Source organism: Protopterus annectens, chromosome 1.part1 (genome assembly GCF_019279795.1).
Source record: "Protopterus annectens isolate FY-2018-M chromosome 1.part1, PAN1.0, whole genome shotgun sequence".
In the NCBI taxonomy this organism is placed as follows: domain Eukaryota; kingdom Metazoa; phylum Chordata; order Ceratodontiformes; family Protopteridae; genus Protopterus; species Protopterus annectens.
In genome coordinates, this window is record NC_056726.1 from 638,493,189 (window position 1) to 638,520,758 (window position 27,570).

The window sequence follows — 27,570 nt, forward strand, 5'->3', positions numbered from 1 at the left end:
ATTAAATGGTCTGAAACAGGAGAAGGTGGAACCATTGGGTGCTCTCTTCAACCACAGTCTAAGTACTGGCTTTGTCCCACCCAAATGGAAAACTGCAACTATGATTCCTTTGCACAAAGTGGGCCCCTCAACTGACTCTGGGAATTATAGACCCATATCCCAAAGTATAGAGTCCTGTCCCAGAGACTTCTCATACTCTGGAACAAACTACCTATCTATATCAAACAAAGCTTCTCATTAGCACTCTTCAAGATAAATCTAGATGATTGGATGGGAGATAGGAAATTCACCCTGGGGATTACTTCTGTGGCTCTGCTCGACAGTGGCACAGGAAAATAATTTTCTTGGGTGGCGAAAGCCAGGTTACCTTTTGGCTAGGCTTATATAGGCCCTAGGGCCAATAACCTAGTACTTACCTATGAACCTATGAACCTATATGCTTAACCAGCCTTATCTGTAAGGCCATGGAAAATATCATCATGGACCTAATTAACAAGGATATACGAGACCTTTGAACTCTTGACCTGACCTTATTTGGTTTCATTAAAGGCAGATCATGCTTGTTAAACCTGGTGGAATTCTTTGTAAATGTTACCAAAGCTTTGGATGAAGGCAAAACAGTGCATACTGCCTATCCCAACTTAGTCAAGGCCTTTGACAGTATCCCCCACTCAGGTCTCATCAATAAACTCACCCAGCTGGGGATAAACCCATATGTCATTAGATGGGTAGCCAACTGGCTCACCGACAGAATGCATACAGTCAAAATAGTGGATTCCACGTCTATCAGCAGACCTCTTACTAGTGGTGTTCCACAAGGATCTGTGCTGGGTCCACTTCTGTTTGGAATCTATTTCTCAGAATAGGTGGCCTGTGGCTTACCAAGTGTGCTGATGACTGCAAACTGGGTGCAATCATTGAAACCCAAAACAATGTCACTGTACTAAAAAAGGGTTTACACAGGCAAATGACTGGTGCCAAACCATGGACTTAAACTTAACTAAAAAAATGTATTATCAACCCCTTTGGTAAAGGTGAAGTCCCAGCAAATTACAACATTAACAATACCCCTCAAGATTCAAACACAGTGGTAAGAGACTTGGGAACACAGGTTCATAACAGCCTTAACTTCGATCATCATGTGCCCACAGTGGTGAGGAACGGCTTCTATGTTGCCCATCTCATAAGTAGGGGAATAACATCCAAAACCAAGGAGGTTATAATTCCTCTGCACTCGTCCCTTATCAGGTTCATAAGTTGGTACTAGACTATCATCCCTAGGGCCTATACACACCTAGCCATAACAATTCCCTGGCTATTTCTTCCCACACTATTTACTTCCCTGGACCCCTGTGTAGCAGAGTGACTGACGTGATCCCTGGGGTGAATTTCTTTTCTCCCACCCAATCGTCAAGGTTCCTTTTGAAGACGGCCAAAGGGGTGCTCTGCTTGACATGTATGGGCAGTCTATTCCAGAGTCTGGGGAGTCTCTGGGTTAGGAACCTATCCCTCCAGCATTTTTTGTTTATTGTGATGACAAGGTTTAGATCCCTGGAGTGTGTGGCTCTAAGGCATTGGGATTTATTTAAGTGTAGCATGTCCAGCAACTCTGGGTTTGACTAGGCCTTGCATGTTAAGCAGAGATCGCCTCTGAGTAGACGATATGCAACAGAGTATAGCTGGTGTTTTTTTAAGGCAGTCAGCATAGGGCATCTGCTTTAGGCCTGTGATTCTTTTAGTGATGTATTTTTGTGGCCTTTCCAGTTGTTGCAGATGTCTGGAGAGGTACATACCAAATGAGGCATTGTATTCTATAATGGGTCTAATGAGGGATGAGTACAGTGGGACAATGACCTCCTTTTTTCTGGATGAGAAGCCCTTAGTGATGAGGTGTGCCACATAGAAGGATTTCCTGACTGTTGTGGCAATGTGGTTATTGAAGGTGAGACCACTGTCCACCTGTGTCCCTAAGTCTCTTATCACGCTTTCAGTGTTTAGTGTACTGCCACCTATGTGGTAATTCATGGGTACATGTTTTTTCCCAAAGAGGATAACTATACATTACTTGGCACTGAGCTTGAGCCCATGGCTCTGGCACTAAGCATCTGTTTCAGACCAATAACAGAGTACAATGCTCCCTTCTGTATGTACCGCACCAGACACCTGCAGCAGCTGGAGAGACCTCAGAGGTTTCTCAACAAGAAAATTCAAGGCCTTCGTCACATGACCTATATGAACAGACTGAAGGCACTGTTACTATTTTCTGTATCATATAGACTGCTTAGAGGTGACTTGTGCCTGGCCTACACAGCAGTCTTGGACTCTGCCTTAATGGAAATGCTGCACATCCGCATGTATAATGGGATGAGACTCAGCCACTCTAGAGACCTTATCCTAGCCTGCAGCATAAACAGAACTTGCTGGAGAGACAGATATGTCTCCCAGAGGCTGCCACTCTTCTGGAACAAACTCTTAATTCAAGCTAAACAGAGCTCCTCAATGATCCTATTTAAATGTAACTTGGACAGTTGGATGAGAAACCATAAATTCACCCCGGGGGTTTCACCTATGTCCCTTTGGATAGGGGCAGTTGGTGCTGATCATAAATTCAGACACTAATAAATGCTGTTTCCCTCACTCTAATAGGGAACAAGGGTAAAACATGGCTAGGCTTGTAAAGGATGTAGGACCAATAGCCTAGTAACCTCCTATGATCAGCAGGGAGGGCTTTCTGTCTTAGTTTCTTAAACTTGAATTATCTTCTGCTTATAAACTTCCCACTTACTGAAAAAATGCACTTTATTTAGCTGCTGTTACTGTATTTTTCTTGCTGCTTTATTTAGCTTCTTGCTGCATGCTGTATAAGTGTTCAGTTGCATTTAATCTGCTGCATGTACTACTAGTTGTTAGTAACCTGATTACATTGTAACTGTTATTCTAAGATTTTAGCTTTGATTTAAACACTTGGGCTTCAAACTAATTATCTTACAAAAGGAAGATTTGTGGTGTACACTCTTGTGGCAGGAGAGAGAGCTTTCACCCTTTGGAGTTGGGAACTGCTAGTTGAAAGCTTATTGTGTGTGTTATTCTAAAAGTGTCTGAGTTCTGGTTTAAGCACTTGGGCTCCAAACCAGTTATTTTACATTAAGAAAGTTTTTGGTCTACACTCTTGTGGGAGGAGAGGGTAGCCTCTGCCCTCCTGAGCTGGGAATTGCTGGTAAAGGGTTAATGTGTCTGTTAATCTAAATGTCTTTGTTCTGGTTTAAGCACTTGGGCTTCAAACCAGTTATTTTACATTAGGAAGGTTTGTGGTCTGCACTCTTGTGACATTACTGTCTAGACAGATTTATATATTTATTTATTTTTAAACTATGATAGCATCTAGTTAGTGCATAGCTGAGCTTTGCTCATCAAGTTCCTTATCTTATTGACCTGTTCAATATTTAAGTTTTCCTCACTCCTCACTAGTCGATCAGTAGCCATGGATATGCATGTCCTGACTCTCTCTGTTGCCAGTCTGGTTGAGATGGGTATTCTGAGGCATTGTAGCAACTGTCTCATGTACACTGACAACCAAGTTATTCTTCATAAAAGAGACAAAGTATGTGAGAGGTGTAAATACACTTTAACTCTGTAGGCAAAACTCTCTCACACAACCAAAACTATTCCTATAGCGGTTGCCAGTGACATTTTCTCCACACCTACTTCACTGGGTAAAGACCCTACACATAAAACTACTTAGACTGAGGCACTTACAAGTAACATACAGGTAACCTTCCTAAACACTATGACCTCCTGCACAGTACAGTCACATAAACACTCAGTTAAAACACCACCCACAGCTACACATAGTAACACTGTATCCAATGCCTCTACTGATAAGCTTTTAAGGCAAACCAGTGCACAGCCAAATTCCCTGGTCATTGGTGATTTTATAGTGAAGCACACTGATGACCCCTCACCAGACGGAGTAAGGATAGAGTCACAGTTACCTGCCTTTCTGGGACTAGGATCCGTCAAGTCACATAGGCACTCAGCTCATTGAACCACAGGTACTAGTATGACTCTGTCATAGTCCAAGTGGATGTTAATGACCTGAGATATATCTCCCTTAACTATATGAAGTGAGACATGATCGAGCTCACTGATTATGTATCTCACGCAAGTATGAGCCTAGCACTGAACAACATACTAACTTCTCCAAGGATGATGCCATGTTACCAACATAAAATTATTAATTTTAACAATTGGCTTAGCTTCTGGTGTCATTACAAGGGGGTACAATATTTGGCATCCTGGGAGAACATGGTTGACAGACCACACTGCTTTGCCAGGATGGTCTGTTCTTATCCATCTAAGCTTTCAGATATTGGCAAAGACCTTTTCCACCCCCATAGTGCATTTTATAAGCAATGCCTATCTGATAAACCTACTGACTTAACTGAACATGTGAAAGAATATCTGAAGGTGGTACTGCTCAGTGCTCGAAGTCTTAACAAGAAATTTCACTCCCTGCAAGCTTTCCTGTCCCTGGATAGTGTTGACATCTGTGTAGTAACAGAGATATGGTTTAAAGTCATGAAGAATATCCCAGCAATGCAAGGTTACAATGTCTTTCACACCTTTAGAACAGCTACTGCATAGGAGGGAACTAAAAGTGGAGGAGACTCAGTCTATATTAAAACCAACCTCACATCAAGACTAGTTAAAGTATATGACCAAATGGAACTCATACATTTGCAGCTCGCCATAAACAGGGTCTCAAACCATATCCCTGCAATCTATAAGTTCCTCTTCATACCTCAGAAAACCCATACTACCTATTTCAATGTACTACAGTCCCTCTCAGTTACACCCAATATGATACTCATAGGCGATCACAACTACTTCTCTATAAATTGGAAATCCTATGCCACTTCTAATGCACAAGCCCAGCAGTTCTTAAACTTTGTTAATACCATCATCCAGGTTGTTCACTCTCCTACCAGGGGCACAAAGTCCTCAATCTTGTACACATGAAAATGGGGGGGAGGTGATGTTCCTCACCCAATGTAATGTCTTCACTCATCATATCTGATCATAAGGCAGTATTAACTGAAATAAAAATTAAATCTGAGCCTCCAGCAAACCCAAAAACCTTTAGGAACTATTCCAAGGTTAACCCCACTTTACTAAGTGACACCTTGGCTAAATTCCAAGCAACCTCAAACCCAGTAAACACCATAACATATGCTGAGTTGTTTACAAAAATCACTGTACAGCCATATTAATAGCTGTATAAAGTGAGCTGTGCCCACTCGTATTATGAATAAGACAAACTCAAAAGATAAGTCATCCTGGTGGAATCACAATATCAATCAGTTATACAACAAAAGAAAAAAATCTTGACAAGCGTAGAAGGAATAAAGCCATATATGCTTAAAGCACCCTGACCAATCTGAACAGGCAACTATTATGATGAAGTAATGCTTCAAAGGCTAAATTTTAAGAAAAATAGATTATCAGGCAAAAGATATACACAACAATGTGCAAAAGGTATTGTAAATGGCATCACCCACACTGAACCAGAGGCCATTGTCAGTATTTTGGCTGAAAGGTTCAACTCACTCCTCCCACTTCCCCCAGTAGTCCAAAAGAAATACCACATACCATAATTCCTCCAACCATTACTAGGGAACAGGTCCTTAATACACTTTTAAAGGCCAAAAGCATTGCATTAATGGGTCCTGATAGCATCCCGGGATGTTTAATAAATAAGATGAAACATGACCTCCCTGGTCTACTTGAATTACTTTTCAACTGGAGCCTTCAATCAGGCTTTTGTGCCCAAGGAATGGAAAATGGCTACAGTCATTTCCCTGCAGATTTTTTCCAACCACTGATCCAGGTGACTACAGGCCCATGTCTTACCAGCCTCATATATAAGGCCATAGCTAGAATCATTCTGGACATGATACTTGAGGACATAGGTAACTTGCAAATGCTGAACCCATCACAATTTGGCTTTGTTAAAGGAAGGTATGCCTATTAAATCTGGTAGACTTTTTTTGAGAGGGTCACCAAAGCACTGCTTGAAGGTCAGACAAGGTTTACTTCAACTTGGTCAAGGCTTTTGATACAATACCTCACTCAGACATTATAGACGATCTCACTAATTTAGGTATAAACCCTTTAACACTCACTGGATAGCCAAGTGGTTCACTAATAAGACCCTAGAGATCAAAATAGGTGAGGCCACCTCAGCTCCGAGGCCAGTCACTAGTGGAGTCCCTCAGGGCTCAGTACTGGCTTTTTGGCATCTATTTCTCTGAAATGGAAGCAAATGATGATAGTTTATGGTTGAATAAGTTTGCAGATGATTGCAAGCTTGGGGTTATTATTGACTTCCCTGCAGACACTAGCATTCTTCAAAAAGGTCTGTCTCTGACAAGAAAAGCATGCCAAAGCCTTGGTATTAAACTCAATGCTAAGAAATGCATAATTGTACCCTTTGGGAAGTCAGACAGTAGGCATTCTTTAATTACATCTGAAATCTAAAAGGGAATACCCAGCTATGTGCTAAACTGGTAGTGGATGGCACCACTCATATTATATCGGAGGAAATTGCCAACCTACTAGCCGACAGATTTGGCACAAACGTCAACTGCCGTCCCCACCAGCCATACCCCAAGGCATACCCAATACCAGTCCTCTGCCTAGAATCTCTAGAGATCAGGTCATATATGCACTCTCTAAAGTCTAAAACAAGGCCACAGTGGGACCAGATAACACCCCAAGTTGCTTACTAAGCCATCTAAAAAAGAATCTAGTGGACACACTTGGCATTCTCTTTAACCACAGCCTGAGAATTGGCTTTGTTCCAGCAGTGTGGAGAACAGCAACAGTAATCCCCTTGCTCAAAGGAGGGGTCACCCTGGGAAATATAGACCCATAAGTCTAACCAGCCTCATCTACAAGGACATGAAAAGAATCATCATGGACCTTATCAACAAGGGCATAGATGACCTTCAAATTCTAGACCCAACTGAGTTTGACTTTAAGGCTAAATCATGCTTATTAAACCTAATAGACTTCTTTGAGAAAGTCACCAAAGCCCTGGATGAAGGTAAGACAATGCATACCAGTTATCTTGACCTAGCTAAGGCTTTTAACACAATTGCCCACTCAGGTATCATTGAGAAACTCTCCCAGCTGGGGATCAACCCTTATGTCATTAGACAGTTAGCCCAATGGCTCACCAACAGAACACATACTGTCAAAGTTGGTGACTCCACCTCTACCAGTAGATCTGTTACCAGTGGTGTACCACAAAGATCCGTGCTGGGCCCTTTACTGTTTGGAATCTATTTCTCAGATGTCCAGGCTAAAGCAGACAGCCTTGGCTTCCCAAATTCATTGATGATTGCAAACTGGATGCAATTATTAAGTCCACCAAAGATGTTAACATATTACAGGAGATGCTAACTCAGACAAATGACTGCTGCCAAAGCCACAATCTAAATCTAAATGCAAAAAAGTGCATTATTATCCCCTTTGGAAAAGTGGAATTCCCTGCTAATTACAATATTGACAGCACTTCCCTAAGTTCAAACCCAGTGGTGTGAGATCTGGCAACACAGCTTGATAGCAATCTGATCTTCGACCACCAAATTTCCACAGTGGTAAGGAAAGCCTTCTACATTGTGCATCTCATAAGTAAGAGCATTGCATCCAGGTCTAATGATGTTATAACTCCAGTATACTCGACCCTCATCAGACCATTAATTGAGTATAGTGCTCCCTTTTGCATGCACCTCACCAGACGCCTGCAGCAGCTGGAGAGACCACAGAGTTTTCTCACCAAGGAAATATAGGGCATCCAAACCATGACCTACGTGTATAGACTGAAATCCCTGTCACTGTAGTCTGTATCTTACAGGCTTTCTGCATAGGAAAAGAGGGAGCATAGGTAGTACTAACAACAGTGGTCAACGAATGAAGAGGAATATGATGGTAATTCCCTATTCTAACAAAAATTTGAAGGTTGCAAACATTATTAGTAAGAATTGGGATATCCTAACTACTGATGATAGGATTGCAGAGTTAGTAGGCCAACAACCTAGTTTTTCATATAGGAATACCAAGTCATTAAAGAGGCTATTGTGCTATGAGGACAACAAAAAAGTGCCTATCTTATCCATCAGACAAGGCACTTTTCCATGCAGAGGATGCAATCAATGCCTTTATATGTCTTGCAATAATCATTTTATATACCCTGACACAGGATATGAATATAGATTTAATTTCTATGCTGACTGCAAATCTAGGGACTTAGTTTATCTTGCAGTCTGTCAGACATGTCAGTCTTTTTATATAGGCCAAACTAATAGAAGCCTTTGTGAATGTGTTAGAGAGCATGCATATGCGATCAATAGGGAAGATGACCGCAATGTACTAGCCAGACATGTCTTAGATGTAGGAGCATTACATAAGTTTAAATTTAATGTCTTAGAGTTAATAAATAAAACAGATAGACTAGGTGACATTAGGAACCATACTGAGGAAAGTGAAAATAGGTGGCTATTAAAACTCCAGAGTTACAGGGGGCATGGATTAAATGAAAAGGTGACTCTGAAGCCTTTCCTAGCAGCACACCCCTATTTACATTGATTTTAAAGTGTAAATGTTTTATTTATGACTTTTATATTAATGTTTTATTCATGATTTTTTATATTGGTTCTAGTGTTTCACTAAGACTTTTTTGTTTAGTTATCTTTATATATATATATATTAGTGTATATATTATCTCTCAGACATATGCATATGAACACACAGGCATTTTTATTTCATTTGTTGGTTCCTAAGTGTATATGTCTTTAAATGTTCTAATTAGTTTAGTTAATTAGGAAATGGATTTAATGTGATTGAGTCAAATTTATAGGCAGTACTATTTAAATGGATATGCTTTTGTGTAGTTATTAAAGTCTGAAGAAGTGTCATTTGGACGTGAAAGCGCTTACTTTTACTGCAGCTATTAAAGGATTTATGTTCATACTTCTGCTGTGGTGAGTCTCATCTGTGTTTTTAGAAATTTGGTTTTGTTCTGAAGAGGCTCCCTATCCAGGACTGTTTGTTGGTTTTATACAATTTTGTATTTTACAGGCTGCTGAGAGGTGAATTGTGACTACCCTATAGAACAGTCTCTGACCCTGCCCTGATGGAAATGCTGCATATCTGCAAGTCAAACGGCACAAGGGTCACCCACAGTAGGGATCTTAACCTAGCCTGTGACATAAACATAACATGTTGGAGAGACAGATAAATCTCCCAGAGTTTTCTTCTCCTCTGGAATAAAGTTCCAGTTCACTTGAAGCAGAGATCCTCACTGTCGCAAGCCATCTTACTGTGATTAGAGTTTGGGCCTGATACTTTAGTTACGCTCGAATGTGGATCAATTGAATTCTATCTAAAAGAGGCACTAGTGTTCAACAAAAGCTTTAGCCTGTGTGCAGAAACCTTGGAATCAGAGAGGCAGAGCATCACTAGAGAAGCAGAATGGACTGTAAAGCATCTTGTCCCTAGCTGACAGATACTGAATCCCCCTGGCATGCCACCATGTCTTTAACCAGTTACTGAAGCCAATTATATTTCTTAATATTTTGGCATCATTTGAGGTGTAAAAAGGGTTTCACTCAAGACCAGTGTCTTACCTTTGTTTGTAACATGTATGGAAAGTTTTGACATTTCTCACTGCATATCCCTCAGGGTTTTGCATCTCACTTGATGTTGCCATGCATTTAGAAACTCATTGTGCATGCTTCTTCCTATTCTTTCTTTCACTGACAAAGTGCAACTAGACTGCTGAGACTGCTATAAACTACTTACATTCCTTTATCCAGCTGATGATTAGCTTTTTAAAACCATACAGATACTGCAAAAACCCAATAAATTTCCTGACTTGAAAAAGATAGTGGCACAGAGAAATCTACTGTACAACTTCTCTTTACAGACACCTCTGTACATCTCTTGTGATGCACAGTATTGTCTTTTCCAACTGAAAAATGAACACAAGACTTCATTGGAAAAACTGAGTTTGCCAGAAAATCTATATCTAAAGCTTGGTACTGCAACAGAAAGGTCATGCAGGCCTTGAAGTGTGTGACAGCTCGATAAACTGTTTGCTCTGAAAAAATGCCTCAAATATTTTTTTCAATCTTCACACAAATGTCGAAATACTGTATTCAAGGTGGTGCCAACAAAGTGCCAGAAAAGAGAGAGCCCCAGGAAACAGCTATCAACACTTAGTCATGCAGTTTATAAAAATACTAAGACTCTTCTGCACTACAATGACTGACATGATTAATGCAATGAGATATTCTGTATGCCCCTTGAAAGGCTGAGGGTGAGTTAAAACAGAGGCCTCTCCATCGTTAATGCAGATGATATATGGAAATCAGAAGAAAATGAATGTGTTTTCAGAGGGTTTTAATATGCCAGAACATCACATGTAAGCATATCTTGTACAATGGCAAGAGTACATGGATGTTTTTAAATATTATTATACTAATTATACTGAAAGTGATAGACTTTATATGAAATCTGAAGACACTTCAGCAGCTGCCAGTCCTAGAATTCTGACAGGAATCTACTCCTGGTGCAGTCTGCTGTGTCAGGCACAGCTGACAAAGGAAGACCATTGGGTGAAAGGGATGTTCTGCTGTGTTACAGAATGAACAGCTGGCTGAAACAAGACAGAGCTAAAGAGGCAGTGTCATCCAGTGTTTTGATTTGTGAGACAGTATCTACAAATATGTGCTAGGGCTGACCATAACAGAGAAACAGGCTGACAATAACTTTAGAGACAGCCACTGATATTATGACTACATTACATAATAGTAAGCTTCTGGAAGGAAGCATGGTGGTACAGTGAGTAGAATTTCCTTCACAGGTTCATTTGTGTATACTAGGCTAATGACCGCTAGGGCCCTTATAAGTCTAGCTGTACAACCCAAATATGATCCACAAATTTGATTTACATAAGGGGTGATTTATTGACTGCTTCTGTTCGTGAGCGACATAGGCAACAGACCAGTGGTGAATCTCCCATTACCCATCCTTTGGTCAAAGTTGCTTTTAAATAGGAAAAGGGAGGAACAATACTTAAAACAGATGGGGAGCCAAAAATGGGAATTCTCTGAGAAACATATCTGTCTCTCTCCAACATGTCCTATTTATGTTGCAAGCAAAATTTAGGTAATTTAATCTAATAGATCTGATGCTGTTTGTCTTGCAGATGTGCAAAAGGTTGCTTCTCACAGCAAGAGGTTCTATGGTTTGGTTCTCGGCTTTGGGGCTTGCTGAGTTGAGCTGACATGTCCTTCCTCTCTTTCTGTGTGGCCTTTCTCTAGGTATTCTGGTTTCCTCCTACATCCCAACGACATGCAACATGCAGATTGGTGACCCTAAATTGTCCACTGGTTTGTGAGTGTTTTGGCAGAAAAGTGTGATAATCTACTCCCATTACATACTTGCCTACTGTGGAAGGATGCAGCTGTTCACTGTGTCACTACAGGAGTATGTGACTCAGCACATTTGGATAGATGAGGTTTCCTGAATTAAGGGCCAACCAGGGAAGTGACATTTTTTTTTTCTTTTTGTATTACTTCTAAGAAGAAAATGATTAATATGTTGAGAATTAATTAAATCATTCAAAGAAAGATTTTAAGGAAGAGGAATTTACCTTAGCTGCTTTTGAAAAAGCATTTAACTATCACAGTCATGAACCACACAATGTTGAAATTCAAAATCCCGAGAATACAATATTGAAAGACTAAAATGCTGAAGACCACAATATTAACGCTTGAACCTGCTCACTTATCAGACGCATGTCAACACTTTTTACTGGGACTACACCTCTACAGGACTTATGTTAGCACTCGTTCCCAGTTCACGCTGGTAGGGGGATTTGGTTTTCAAGATTTTTAGACATTGTGGTCTTCAGTTCTTTGGTCTTTCAATATTATGGTCTCAGGATTTTGAGTTTCAGTGTTGTCTGGTTGAAGACTGTGACAGCAAACTAATCTTGCCTGAAGCTTGAAGCAGCCTGCCTAATGACACTACAGAAATAGAAAATATCACTGTCTTCAAGAAAAGGATGAAGTCTGACGTAAGTAAGCAATACAAATGTACATGCTTCAGGGATATGGGGTGCCATCACTTATTTACATTGACAACTGTGGTTTCTGCCACTTTGTATTCCCTTTTGCTTGTTTTAGCCCTCTGTCATTATAGTTTTATCTGACTGTTTAACACTTATGCTGCAAATCTCAGGTCTACATGGCATATAATATCTTAAATTTCTTTTGTTTATTGAATATCTGGGTCTGTCACAAGGCGTTTACCAAATGTGTGAATATGTACATACCAGCTTCTTCCATTGTTGATTGCACTTTACTGTTCACTAAATCTGCTAGTTACCATTTTTTTCAGCTATGTGCTTGGTTAATTGTTATATCTTGCTACGACTGCCTTGTGGCCCAAAATGAAAAGGGTCTTACAGCAGTCTATTCACTCAGTTAGGAAACATAAATAGATATAACTAAAAACTTGGACATTATAAGTTACTAGTTGAACTAACAGTGGCACTGTCCTTTGAAACAGGTCATTAATACAATTGTACTGACTATGAAACATACCTTTTTACAATTTATGTGTTGGTTTGTGCACATACATTGCATTGTTTCAGTCAGAATGATTCTTCTACAGTGCTGGCTATATCAGAAGACTCATATGGAAATCAACAAATATCAAAGGAAACTGAGAAGCAGATGACTACATCTTCAAAGTGATATACCCCCCAATAAGAAAATCTTACAGTTAGTTTTAATGAGGTGGCCTGCTTAGTAGCACAAACATAAAAACAAGATTGTTATCATTTTCTTTCTTGCTAACAATTTCAGGTTGGCCTTTTTTACGTTTTTCACTATAATGACAAATGTTGCTTTTCTGCAATCACTTTAAAATGCTGCATCTTGTTTCCCCATATCAAAGCTTCACTTAATAAAATTTGATTCCTATTCATGTCTGCATTAATGCCTACTGTGCATTGTACTGCACTTCTACTATACACAGTAGTCATTCAGAGGCTTATATGAATTTTGCTAAATCAATGCAACTCAACCCAGAATTCCTGTACTTCCTGTATGTTGTAGCCCCATGATTGGAAGGTGTGAAGCAAATGCTACAAATAGACTTGGCACTACACTGCATTGCTAAATGTTGCTTTTCTATAATAATTTTAAAATGCAATATTGTGCTTCCCCATTATAATAAACTGAAAAACAAAATGCCACAGTTTTCCCAAGTTAAATATATTTCTTTTCCATTCTGCATCAGTGCCTAAGGTGTACAACTTAGCCACTTAAATATTGACTGCGCGCTTAATACTCTTGAGACCCATTCTGTGTTTGCCCTGCATTATATCTGTTTTCAATGTACAGATGTAGGAATTGGCATTGCAAATACTTTTTTTCTTAATCTAGCTGTTTTATTTACTTTATAAAGCTTCTACCTTGCATTTTTAGTTACTTCTCTGACTCTCTTACCTTATCTCATATGCACACATGTACTCCCCCACCAAACCACCATTATATTCCTGTTCATATTTACTCGTGTAGGAAGCTATATGCTGCATACACATTGACATACAGTTTTTAAAACTATTTTCTACTGTGATATGTGCTACAATTTAAATAAAAAAATAGGAATTTTTATCATGGTGTACGTTTATGTATTTTATTTTTTTTTTTTCTCAAAATTCCTGGTTAGCTTTTTTTTTTTAATGGTTTGGGCTACATTTGTAAGGCAGGCTTTACATTTTGGAAGTCAGCACACATTTCCAAAAATACTGGCTATGCCATTCATATATCATGCTTTATTTACATTCACGTTGCCTCACCAACCCATACTTCAGTTAAGCACCCTTTAGATGTATACCATGGGACTGTGAAATCTTGATCTGCTCTGCCAGCTGAAGACCTATCTCTCTTGATGACTCTCATTAACAAAAGAATGAAACAGAAGTTCAAGAAAAGGAACAGAATCTGAGGTTGGCTTCTAACTGCCTTGTTGAATGTAACAGCATTCTCATTTTCACTCCCCAATCCCCATGGCTACCAGATAACTTATCAGCCTATTTAAAAATTATTAAACAAACAGTATCCTTGGAGGCTGTATTAGTTGTGATGCTTGAATGCAGTTCAGCTCAGACCTCCTCTATATCATGTCTATTGCTTTTTTTTACTGTTTCATATATTAACTGCACATATGTATTACCAAATCTAAGACAGATATATAGGAAACACATTTGCAACCATATACTTGTGTTCAGAAATGAGCTCTAGACACCCAAACAGTGCTTTTTTCATAATGACTTTAAGCTATTATGTGGCCACGTTATGCCACATGAGGTATTTTTCATGGTGTATTTGTTTCTATTTGTATGACAGTGGAGCATTTTGTAGTAAAATTAGATCTTCCATGCAGCACCTTTTAACATGTAACCAAAGGAAAGGTCTGAAACGTATTTTTTTAGCATTCATCTGGTGACATGCTATTAAACATTTACAGGAATGTCTGATTAATGTAGTTCACTGCAGCATCAAGTCATAATTGTCTGTGTATAGTTCAGTATGCCTGAGCTGATACAAAAAATGTTTAGCGTTTCCGAAGAGAGGGAAGGTATGCCACTTCTTATTTTCATCTGTGAACAGACTGCAAAAGAGAGATGGTGGTTATGCAATATTTTTTATTACTTACTTGCTGAAGTTGGTTAGGGTTGACACTACTATCATATATGTAGCACACCCCTCATATTAGTTACCTTACCAATTTAGTGGCAGAACAAACTAAATGAGCTAGGCCATACAGCAACATACTAGGGTATGTATAGATGTCTACAGAGAGCTTCTTCTCACTGCTAAGCCCTCTTGGCACAAGTGACCCCCTCTTATGCTACTAGCTGAAGCCGGTGATTTCTGAAAACCTGAGGGGGCATATGTGTCCTGTGGTAATTATTTTGCATTGATTAACCTTTACATTGCTAAGGGTTGCATCCCTGTCAGTAGAGTGTAATACTTCTGTGTTAGGTGGACTACTACCAATGTGGTAATTCAAGGGAACCAGGTTTTTCCCAAAGAGGATGAGGACACATTTTTTGGCATTGAGATTAAGGCCAAGATTCAAACACCAGTCGTTGGTCACAGTGAGGACATTCTGTAGGATGTCAACATCACTTGGGAATTTAATAATAGCTCCCAACTTGCAATCGTCTGTGAACTTTGTCAGCCAGAGTCCCATCGTGTTGGCCTGGACTTCAGAGAAGTAGATACCAAACAGGAGAGGACCCAGGACCGAACCCTGTGGGACTCCACTCATGACTAATCGGCAGTTTGACTTGGAGTCAGCTACTTTCACTCTGTTGGGTCTATCTATGAGCCAGTTTGCAACCCACCTAGTGATACAGGGGTTGATGCCAAGCTTAGTGAGCTTTTCTATGATTCCTGAGTGGGGAATGGTATCAAAGGCCTTGGCCAGATCAAGGTAGGCTGTATGTACCACCTTGCCTTCATCCACAGCTCTGGTGACTGACTCAAGGAAGTCGACCAAGTTGAGCAGGCATGATCAACCCTTCACAAAACCAAACTGTGTGGGATCCAGAGTTTGGAGATTCCCTATATCCTTGTTTATTAGGTCCATGATGATGTGTTCCATACCTTTGCATATTAGACTCATCAGGCTAATGGGACGATAGTTCCCAAGGTCTGTAGTCGCTCCTCATTTGTGGAGAGGGATAACTGTAGCAGTGCACCATTCAGCAGGGACAAAGCCTGAGGTGAGGCTGTGATTGAACAGAGCACACAGGTGAGGTGCCAGTTCACTCTGTAGTTCATGTAGAACACAACCAGGGATATTGTCAGGTTCCATAGAAGCTTGTCACTACAAAGGTAAGGCAAAGGCACAGATGATGTGCTGAAGGATTGAAAGTACTGGGTTACATGTAATACAAAAACTAATAAAGTATTATACATTTTTCATTTGAAAAAATACACTGCTGAGAAGCAGACTCCTTTATCATAAAGGATTATTCAACTGCCCTACATGTAGCATAATATAGCGAACAGGCTATTGACTTTCACTAGTTAGGAGAGCAGAGATGAAAGATCGTACTGAACTAGCAGCTGCTTCATGTTATCAGACTACTTAAACACAACAAAAAGAGAAAACCTAGCTTTTATGCCTACTTACAGCATGAAGGCATTTAGACATGTTTTTCACAGATATCATTTCAAATGTGCAGCAATGAATGGCAAGTGAAAGAATTGACTTTTTCAATCATACATGTAGCCAACAAACTTTTATCACTATCTTATGATAGGTGAAGGAAATTTACTGGTCGTAAATGCTGTTTTCTCAAACTGAAATGTGCCCACATTTTACAGATGGCTAGGCCCAAACACAAGCATACAACTATTTACTAGTATCTTTGGAGACAGGATTGTAGAGAAGCAAAGTGCCACAAATGTGGTAAACCTTCCTTTCATCTATGGTATCATAATATAGTTCATAGGTTCATAGGTTCATACTAGGCTATCTGCCCGAGGGCATTTACAAGCCTAGCCCATAGTTTTGTGGCTTACGCCACCCCTTTAGTATGGGGAACTATACCCATTATTTTGCTGTGCCTCTGTTGAGCAGTGACACTGAGGTAATCCCTGGGGTATATCTGCGATCTCCCATCCATTGGTCAAGATTTCTCTTGAACAAGGCCAGCGAGGTGCTCTGCCTCACATATACCGGGATTTTATTCCACAGCATAGGGAGTCTTTGGGTGATGAATCTATCCCTCCAGCACGTCCTATTAATAGCCGTGTCGAGGTTTAAGTCTCCGCCCTTGTGGCTCTGACGGATCTAGATTTTTGAGGTGAAGCATATTCATCAAATCTGGGTTTGACATGGCCTTGTATGTTAGGCAAGGTCACCTCTGGACAAAGCTGAGCAAGCGTGTGGACTGAATAGAGCTGGAGTTCTTTCAGTTGGGCAGCATAGGACAGATGTTTGAGACCCTTTATCCTTTTGGTGAGGAACTTTTGTGGCCTCTCCAGCTGCTGCAAGTGTCGGGTCAGATACATTCCGAATGGGGCATTGTACTCAATCATTGGTCTGATGAGTGATGAGTATAGGGAGACTATGACCTCCCTTGATCTAGATGAGAATCCCTTCATGATAAGGTGGGTTACTATATGCTATGTGATTTCCTTACTTTGAGTCTCGAAACAATGTATGACCATTTAGCAAAGCAAGAAGCTATTACTAATATTGCTATTTACTGAAGTAATGCTTTTGCTGTTTTCCACCCTAGAGTGGTTAAGAAGGCATACGAAGAACATAATTAAGTCTGTAAAAAAGTACATGGAGATTGTGATTTTTTTCATAGTAACAAATCAGGCATATTCCTTTTTTGCATACCACAACTAATATTTTATTGGAAACTTCAAGCAGAATATGAACTAGTTCCAGTTGTCATTCTGTTTCCTGATTGCACTTTTGCTGTAACAGAAGTGTCCAACTCCATTGTGTCATAAACTACAGTGAAAGACACTGATATGAAGTCCATTACAGTGAGACATTGCCGCATTTCAGAAGAAATCCTTTCTCTGTTTTAACTATTTGGAGTTGATTATATTATTTTCCAAAGGGTGTATAGTGTGCAGTACTAGTCTTGTCTTCTGGTATTGCTTCTTTCTGAGGAAACTATAGTTTCAGACAAAGGCATTTGTCCAGTTGTGAGTCAAAGGTCTTGTGACTGAGTTTTCAAGCAATACTCATCAACTGTAGCCTCATTTTGGTATATGATAAATAGTGTCACTTTCTATTGTATGATTGGTGTGCTTATGTATTTATTATATGCAGATTACTTTTCAATGTGAATTTTTTGTCCATGCCTACCAATCATCCCCCCATAATGGACATTACTTATGTGTTCCTTTTCACCCAGGAAATGCAACAGCTGCTTAGGCAGGACCATTATTCATGTAGATATGAGGGTCCATCATGCCCTTGCTAGCAATGAGGGTGTTTACAATGACCTGCCCTCACCCATGGAAGAGAGACATGCCATCCTTTTCACCAATGAACCCACAGTGTCTTACCCATGCAAGTGCAGACTTCCACACAGACATGTTAAAACCTACCAACAGGCAGTGGCTTGGTGAACCTAACACCCGACCCAGGTATCATAGTTGTATCACTATCCTTCCACTGTAGAACTGCAGCAATGTGTAGCTATCTCTATCCTGCCATCTCCCACCAGGATGGGCACAACTATCTCTTACTACCTGTCAGGCACTGGAGTTGCTAATCAAACTCAGGTCGCTTGTGCAGTAGTTTGGGATTTGTTCTTCTAGATCACTGGAGCTGGTGACTAATCACTAATTTTTTTTGCTTGATAAAACAGCTACTTCTGCTAGGGGTTATAGCTGGGTGTATGTAGCATGGAGCATTATACTTCAGGAAGAATGGAACATTTATGTGTGCACTACCAAGAATTAAACTAGTAATCATACACTGTGCTCATATAGTCAACGGAAGTTTATGTAGATGTTTCAACTTAAAATATTTAGATAAAATGATCTGCTGGCATTTCTTTCCACTGTTGTGCTTTATCTGTTGAAGTAACCATCTTGCCCAACAGAAGAATGGCAGGTAGTGTAAAATCCCCAACCCGATTCCTAAAGAAGAAAATAATGATTACAGCTGCTTAATTCTTGTTGTTCCTCCAGCGTATTGATTGTTTTTCTTTTTTTCTCAAAAATCTTTTTATTGAAATATTATAACAAAACATTATTTCAAAAATAATGAAAACCAACAGCTTATACATTTGTACATTAAGGAGTTGTTAAAAGATTACACACATTGAAAAGGAAATTCTGGTACACTCCCATTGGTTAAAACCAACCTAACTATGTACAAAATATATACAAAATGATAACAAAGAATTATATAACTAACATGTATTAAAATAATTTAAAAATATTAGATAATAAAGAGAAAATTCAAAGATAATGAAACCCAAGAATTCTCACACATAAATGTAACAATACTAATAGTCACTATTAATGATAAATAGTACCTTATCAATTGCTTTATTGTTAAATATCATTTTTTTAGGAGACAATGTCAAGATTTTATGTGCAGCAATGTACGAGTGAGCCAGAGATCTAAAGCCTAACCAATTTAGTCTAGTGCGGTCAAGCCAGTTTTTTGAAATATAAAACTTTATCAATGAACAAATATATATGATAACATGTAAGTCAAGTCTAGGTAAATGCATGACAGGTATATGTAAAATAGCTAATTCCCATGAAAGGGTAGATTTGTGATATCCCATTCTCTGTAGCCTCACTCTCAAAGAAGTCCAAAGTTTGTGAGTGTGTTGACAATACCACAAAATATGTAGTAGGTCTGCATTTGGGAATGTGCAACAAGGGCATGAAGAAGACTTATTAGCGTTAAATTTGTTCAATTTGGAAGGTGTGTGGTAAGCATTATTGTTGATCATCAATTGAGTATAAAACAACTTCTTAAAAGGAGAGTAATCAAGAGAGATCTTGAAAGCAGAAATTTTCTGATCTAATGTTATATGTGGGTTATGTTTGTCCCAGTATTTAGAAAAAAGACAAGTGGAATCTTGTACTGTTTTATTTAACAGGTTGTATGATTTGGATAGCATTTTTTCAGGAAGTAAAAGGGTTTGAATTATTGTATTTAAATTCTTTAAATCCCGCTCCCTTGGTTCAAAGTGTTGTAGTTTGCCTAAAGTTAAATCTCTCAGTTGACGTAGGGTAGTAGTATAAGTGCAGTTCACCTTAAATATCTTTCTCAAGTCAGATAAAGATTTATCTTTATGTTTAATAAGATCCCAGACTCTGAGATTTTTGATTTGAGGAAATTTTGTAAGATCAAATTGCACGTTATCTAACTTAAAGTTAGGGTTTAAGTGAAATGGCTGTAATAAATAAGAGAAAGTATTCAATCCAACAAGACTTAATAATTCTTGAAAGGCTCTAGCTTTCTGTTTTAAAAAAAATTAATTTTTTAGAGAATTCACAACATCAATAGGTAGGAAAGGGATAATTTCAGGATTAATATTTTTTGTAGTAATGTACTGATGCCACAAATACACCCATTTAGGATAATGTACCTGTCTCGAAGTATTCATTCTCGAGATATTTAAGATTTTGTTTGCAGAAATAATTAAATAATACAAATAAAAGATAGGCAATCCCAACCCTCCTCTAGTCTTGGGTGCTGACAACTTGACGTATGAAATTCTTACAGATTTAGGATACCATAGAAATTTAGCTAGTTCTATGTTAACCTTATCAAAAAAAAAAACTTTTGGAATAATTTGGTCAGAAGAATTAAATTGAAAAAGAAATTTGGGAAGAATATTCATTTTGATTATTGCAGCTTTAGATAGTAATGACAAGTTCAAGATTTCCCATCTACGTAAATCCAATACAATTGACACCCAAACCTTAGATAAATTGTTTTGAAATGCTGATAAACCATTGTGATTCATATGAATACCCAAATATCTAACATCATATGTGATTTTAAAAGTTGCTTCTTGAAATAAGTAAATTTTATGAACACGGGGATTTAAAGGGAAAATATGTGTTTTGCGTGAATTAATAAGATAGTCAGAAGCAAGTGAGAAATTCGCCAGAGATTTAGTCAATTTTTCAAGATCAGTAATAGGTGTTTGGAAGTAAATAACTAAGTCATCAGCAAATGCTGACAGTAAAAGATTAGTATTTAAGACTCTAGGAATCCTATGGAATGATTTTTGTGCTAAATGAAGTAATAAAGGCTCTATGTATAGATTAAAGAGAAAGGGAGAAAGCGGGCACCCTTGCCTAGTACCATTTGTAATTTTAATAGGATTAGAAGTAATTCCATTAATATGCAATAGAGTATACAAATCTTTATATAGGGTTTTAATTAGGTTTATAAAAGTAACAGGTAAATTAAAGTACACCATTGTTTGAAATAAAAATTCCCAATTCACTCTATCAAAAGCTTTCGATGCATCCAATATCAATGCATACATAGGAGTATTATTACTCTTAGTAAGGTGAATGATGGATTCTAACATTAAAGTATTATCCCAAGCATGTTTACTAGACAAAAAAACAGATCGGTCAGAGGAAATTATAACTGGCATAACTTTTTTCAATCTATTAGCCAGAATAGAAGCTAAAATTTTGATGTCTAAATTAATTAAAGAGATGGGCCTGTAATTATGTGGATCTGTTTTTTCTTTATTATTTTTCGGAATTAAGATAGTCTTGGAAGTGTTCCAGTGTAAATCAGAAATGTCATTCGTTTTTATATAATTATATGTTTTAAGAAGAAAAGGGGCTAGGGACATTTTGAAAGTTTTAAAGAATTCGGTGGTATATCCGTCAGGACCAGGTGCTTTACCATTTTTTAACCTGCCAATAGAATCACAAATTTCTTGAATAGTTAAGGGGGCTGAGAGAATTTTCTATTGTTCTTCATTTAACTTAGGGAATATGATAGAACCTAAAAAATCATCAATATGGTCTTTAATCTTAGATTTAGAAGTTTTAGAGTATAGACTCGTATATAAGGAAGTAAATATTTGCATAATATCCTCATCAGAATTATAAATCTGGTTGTTATAGTGTATGGGTGATATCCGGGGCCTGGAAAAATTATTTTTAAGAATCCTTGCTAACACTTTAGAGGGCACCTGAGCCCATTCAGAATAGGTAGCCAGAAGTCTTTGTTCTAAAATAGAGAGGTTATGTTGATGTAAAGAAAGCAATTCTTTTTGGGCATCAAGTAATTGTTTGTAATTCTCGGGATTGGGATTCATTCTATATTTGTCTTCAAGAGATACAATGTTATTTTTAAGAGAAAGATCTCTATCTCTATAAAACTTTTTAAGATATGAGGCCTTACTGATTAACAAACCCCTTAACCTTGCTTTACATGCAGCCCACTGAATATCGCAGGGTATATTTGTAGAATCCAAATTAACTTCCATTTCCTGAATTATTTGTGTACATAAAATTTTAGTTTCACTATTAGAGAGCAAATTGTTGTTAAATGTCAATGACTTGCCCCTTGATATTATTGGAGGGTATATGTCCAAGCGTAATTTCAATAGAATTCTTGAATGGTCTGAAAAAAATCTTAGCTCAATAATCATATCTAATATCAAGTGGGCCATAGAGGATGATAAAAGAAAAAAATCAAGTCTTGACCAAGTTTTATAACATTTTGAGTAATAAGTAAATTTATCTTCTTTTTTAGAATATTGAGTATACTGTAAAGGGTCTATAAGATTAAAATCTAACATAAGTTCCTCAAGGACCACTGATGCTTGATAATTATAGGAAGGTGAGCTACTAGTACGGTCTAAAACAGGGTTTATAACAGTATTCCAATCACCGCCCACTAAAACATAATGATCTTTGAATGATGCAATAATGTTAAATATCTGGAGTATAAACATATGTTGTTGATTACAGGGACTATACAAATTTAAAATTAAAAGTGGTTTGTCTAAATAATGTATGTTAGTGGTAAAATAGCACCATCTACCATTCACGTCATAGTTTTCTTCAATAATGGCTCCTTGAAAGTTCTGTTTTATTATAATAGCAACTCCCTTTGAATTAGATGAATCACCGGATGCTATTATTTTTCTAATCCACTTTTTATTATTCTCTTTAAACCAATCCATTCTGGGCATGTATGTTTCTTGTAGAAAACAAATAATAGCTTGAGATTTTAAAATTAAATGATATAAAAGGGATTTCTTAGCTTTATTATTTATACCCCTCACATTCCAAGAATCAATGTTCAACCAACTCATCCTTAATGCATCCTGACATTGCAAATGAATGAGCATCATGTAATATTAACAAATTATGTGTGATATAAATCTTGGTCATGCTATAAAAATTGGCTTGTGCAAAGATTAGGTTAAAAAATCCAGACAGTATTGTCACAAAGTAAACCCCCAATACCCCCCCAGTGCCTAACCACCTCATTCTAGCCATTGAAGGTACACAAATGTGACATATTATGTAGAAAACAAAAGATTTGGTTACCATAATATTATAAAGGCATGAAATAGAACTAAGCGAAGTCCTAATAAGAACTAACAACTGAAAAAACAACCTGTACATATATACAAGAATACATATTACAAGATGCCCGACCAGATTAAACCCCATCTCACATATTTTCCCAGCCTCCTATAACTAACATTGAACTAATAACATGTAAGAAAACAAGTATAAAAATCATTAACATTCATCTGTATTCCCAGACCTGCATATTATTAACAGATGATATCCTAACTGCATTAAATAATAAGGATGATACAGCCATTACAATATTAGCCTAACTAAATAACATGGATTTATTTTCTATCCCAATTTAAAATTATCAACTGAATATTAGGTAGAGATTTAGTATACATAGAGAAAAAATGATGTTATTTCATAAGTTTAAAGCGCTACACGAGCACAAACGAAACCATCATGTTTAAATAAATCAATAAGTAATTGACTGTCAACAATGAAACCCACACTCGATAATAAATATATACATTAATGTATTAATAAAAAAGAACAGTTACTTTCGTGAAGGGCACTTTTTTCAAAATTCAATTGTATCCGGAGAGCATCATTTCGCATCTCTCACACCAAGACATCTAAGCAAAATGTTAACGCTTGATTTACGAGCACCGGAACCATAGGGGAACCATAATCCGGATGAATCACGTCGTCTCCAACGCTGTTGATTGTAGACTGTCTCTTCAAAGTGCTTTGATTCATCCTTAAGCCTTGATAATAACAAACCAAGGCTCAAGAAAGCTATATGAGAGCCTTATTTACAAAATCAGATATGTTTATGTATTTATAATACCTTACAAGCCCTCAACTAAACCAGTTATGGGAAAGCACTCTTTTTGCCAGGAAATAACTTCAGCGTGCCGTCTCTCTAAAATGACCTATACCATCTGTTTCTCAAGATAACAGTTCTTTTCAAATGAGGGGTTCTGAGAAACAGCCAAATTATTTTTAAATAAAGCAAAAATAAAAAAGAAAACAATGACAATATGACAATAACTAGTATATATCTCTCTATTCAATCAGTAAACTTTGTGTGAATCTAGAAACCCCGTTGACCTGTCGCAGAGTCAGGTAGGTATAAGCAAAGCAAATATAACCTACCATTTAATAGATACAGTTGCGTATAACATCAATAGCAATATCAGATGACATCTAAGTATCTAAAGTAGGAACTTCATTAAATATTTTTATAAAGATATTTTTAGCTTCCGTGACGTCTTTCGCTGAATATCTAATCTCTTTAAATGTAAATGTTAAAGTGTTTGGGTATCGCATTTGGAATTTAATACCCCGCTTTATCAGATTAGCGCAGAAGGGTGATAGCTTTTGCCTACATAGTTTTATCTGAGGAGGTAAATCGTGTGAAAAAGACAATTTATGGTTGTTCCAAATAAACTGTTTTTTTACTTTTTGCTGCAGACAAAATCCTTTGTGTGTCTTAATAGTTTAAAAGTTTGGTGTATATAATCCTTGGTATCATAGATGTTTGACGGGCTCGTAAAGCTCTGTGGGCTCTTTCAACTGTTAAGGATTCAGAGTTTGAGTTTGACTCTTGGCTTAATAAAGCCATAAAAATTTGTTTAGTTACAGACAAAAGAGTTTGATTTTCTATGATTCAGGAAGTCCTCTTATAATGACATTGTTTCGCCGGCTTCTAGCTTCCAAATCAACTACCTTGTCTTGTAGCTCCGAAAGAAGGGAATCTTTATCTTTAACAGCAGAGTCTATAGTGTCAATTCTCATTTCTAGCGCTTGGCTTTTATTTTCCAGTTTCTCAATTCTATCTGTAATGTGCTTAAGAGTTGTACCAAAATCATTAAGTTTGTCTGAAAAGCCATTTATGGCAGTTTGTAAAGGTTGGAGCGCTAATTTCAAGTCTTCAAGGTGAAAACTGGAATCACTTTTTTCTTTAGTGTTTGACTTAGTAGTTTCAGAAAACTGTTTAGAAGTCCTTAAACGTTTAGATCCAGAGTATTTTTCAGGTGACAGTATGGTTGAGATTTTAGCTTTTGTAGTTTGAGTTTCCATGTTATCTGAAGAAGCAGCCATGCCAGGAAACAAAATTAGCAGTAGGATAAGCGGCCCAAATTCACACCTTCTGTGCGCGCGTGGCCAAATGCATCCAGGACCATAAAAAGAACTTTTAAGTATTTTGAAAAAAAAAAATTAATATTTTTTCTATTTCGAAGCTGTAGAATTAAAGAGTGAATGTTCCTTAGTCTTTCTATATAAAAATCTTCAGGCAAAGTCTATTATTTCAGCGTTTAAAAAAACGACAATTAGTTGGAAAGTAAGGAGAACTGGGAATATGAGGCACTCTAGTCAGCGACCATCTTGGAATAATCTCCAGCATATTGATTGTTGGTATCAGAATTATAATTGCTTTCTGTTTCCAGACAGCTGACTAATACTTCCTATACTATTACAAATTTCTGTGTTGGCCGACAACCTTCTGAGAGATACACGTAGGGAAGTCATGTGATATGCACACACACATTATGCAGCTGATTGATGAGTAATGTAGACATCAACACAATAAGATGTAAATGATCATATTCAAAATTATAGTCATAGTCTATTGTTCTGCCACAGTCCTCATTATATTGGGTTCAGACTTTCTTGCACTGCTACATTTACTGAAATGTAATATATATATATTTTCATGTCTAGTAACTGAAGTAGTCCATGATAGACCTCTTTACAAGCCAAGAACTGAGCAGCAGTGTAAAGCAACTAATAATCTACCACATTATGGGAGGTGGAAGGAGACTGAGGTGCCTGAAAACACTCATACCCACATGACAAAACTAAACAAATTGGAGACATAATGAATGACCTCCAAGATTCATAGTTAAAAAAAAAATCAGGGGCCTCAAAAATCTTAGTTATCAGAAGAGACTGGCAGCCCTTTCTCCTTACTCAGTCTCTTACAGACTCCTTCATGAAGATGCATATCTAGAGTTTTGTGCCATGAAAGATCCAACCTGATTTGATCTCCTATTCCTTCACAGAACTAAGGGTACATCAAGCACCCAGTTAAAAGAACCAAACCTTAGTGTACAGATAAATAAGGCATGTTGGTATAATAGATTCATATTCTAACATATCCCTCACCTCTGGAGCAACCTTCCACTACACGACAAGCAGAGTAGCAGTCTTGCTACCTTCAACGTATACTTAGATAATTGGATGGGCAGGCTCAAATTCTCTCCTGGTCGATCTTATCTTGCCTTCCTTGAGGTTACTAGGAAATTTTGAGCATTTTTTTTTTTTTGGTTGGGCTCAAAATGGTTTGAAGACCAATTGCCTAGTACTTACCCATGAACCTATAGACTGCACATTATTTACTTATAAAATTAACCAATGAAACCAGATTGTTATTCCACATTATTTTCATCATATAGGTTGTTATAATGCCTCACTGATTAAAACAATTAGAACAAAGAAAAGGAAAACAAGTGAGAGATTTGTTTAAATCTTTTTATGATTTTGTAGAAGACACATCTAATAATCATGTTAATAAAACCAAAAAAAAAATCAAATCCACTTTGCAAATCCAACCACTCAAATAATGTATAAATGCTCGGTAGATCTTTACAAGACAACAGATATCTTTTTCTACCAGTTACTGAGCAACATAAATGATCTTGGGAGTATAAGTACAAATGCAGCAAAAATAAAATTTATGATGATATCAAAAACAAGCAGAGGCTTGGGAGATGAAACATTTACAAGCAGGGTCCTGGGAGATCAAGCATTTATAGGCTGCCTGTGTCCATTAGAGACATAGGTGCCAAACTAAGGATGAACTGCTACTTTAAGAATGCAAAGTTGGAAGTATTGGTGTAATTAGTAAATGATTTAAGCAACTGTACTACATTCAGCCAGTACTCAGTATAGCTACCATACAATAAAAGGACTGACATGAATTTTGCTCAGGACAATAATGTTCTATGGAAACTAATCTTGTTAGCGGTTCTCTCAAATAAAGAAATAGTCATTAAAGCATGGAATGAATAATCAGACTTACAGACTCTGTTATTGATGTTGGCAGCTGACTGTCAAGTACAGGTCCTGTCTCAGGGGAAGAAAGACCAAACTCCAGCAAAACCTTCACAGAGTCCCGGAAGTCAGGCTGGTCCTGTAAGTAAACCAAAACATTGTTATAATCCAGTTCCCCAGCAGAATAAGTTATTAGACAAAAAGCAAAAAATAAATAAAATAGAAACAGTGGTTTCAGTTTTAAAAGACATATACACATATCTATCCTTATGTTTATTGTGGTGCAAAGGAAATTATATTTTACTGTGTGACAGATGTAGGGTGCTATGTTAAAATCTGCACATTAACAGTA

General features: G+C 37.6%; 1 protein-coding gene across 1 annotated transcript in view; it reads right to left on the reverse strand.

Annotated features, from left to right (window-relative positions):
• The window catches only part of ITGA1 (integrin subunit alpha 1), a 2,125,719-nt gene that overhangs the window by 492,750 nt on the left and 1,605,399 nt on the right, over nt 1-27,570 (reverse strand). Inside the window, exon 18 of the mRNA XM_044077325.1 lies at nt 27,247-27,357. Coding sequence (XP_043933260.1) covers nt 27,247-27,357 — 111 coding nt within the window. The remainder of the gene's footprint in view (nt 1-27,246; nt 27,358-27,570) is intronic.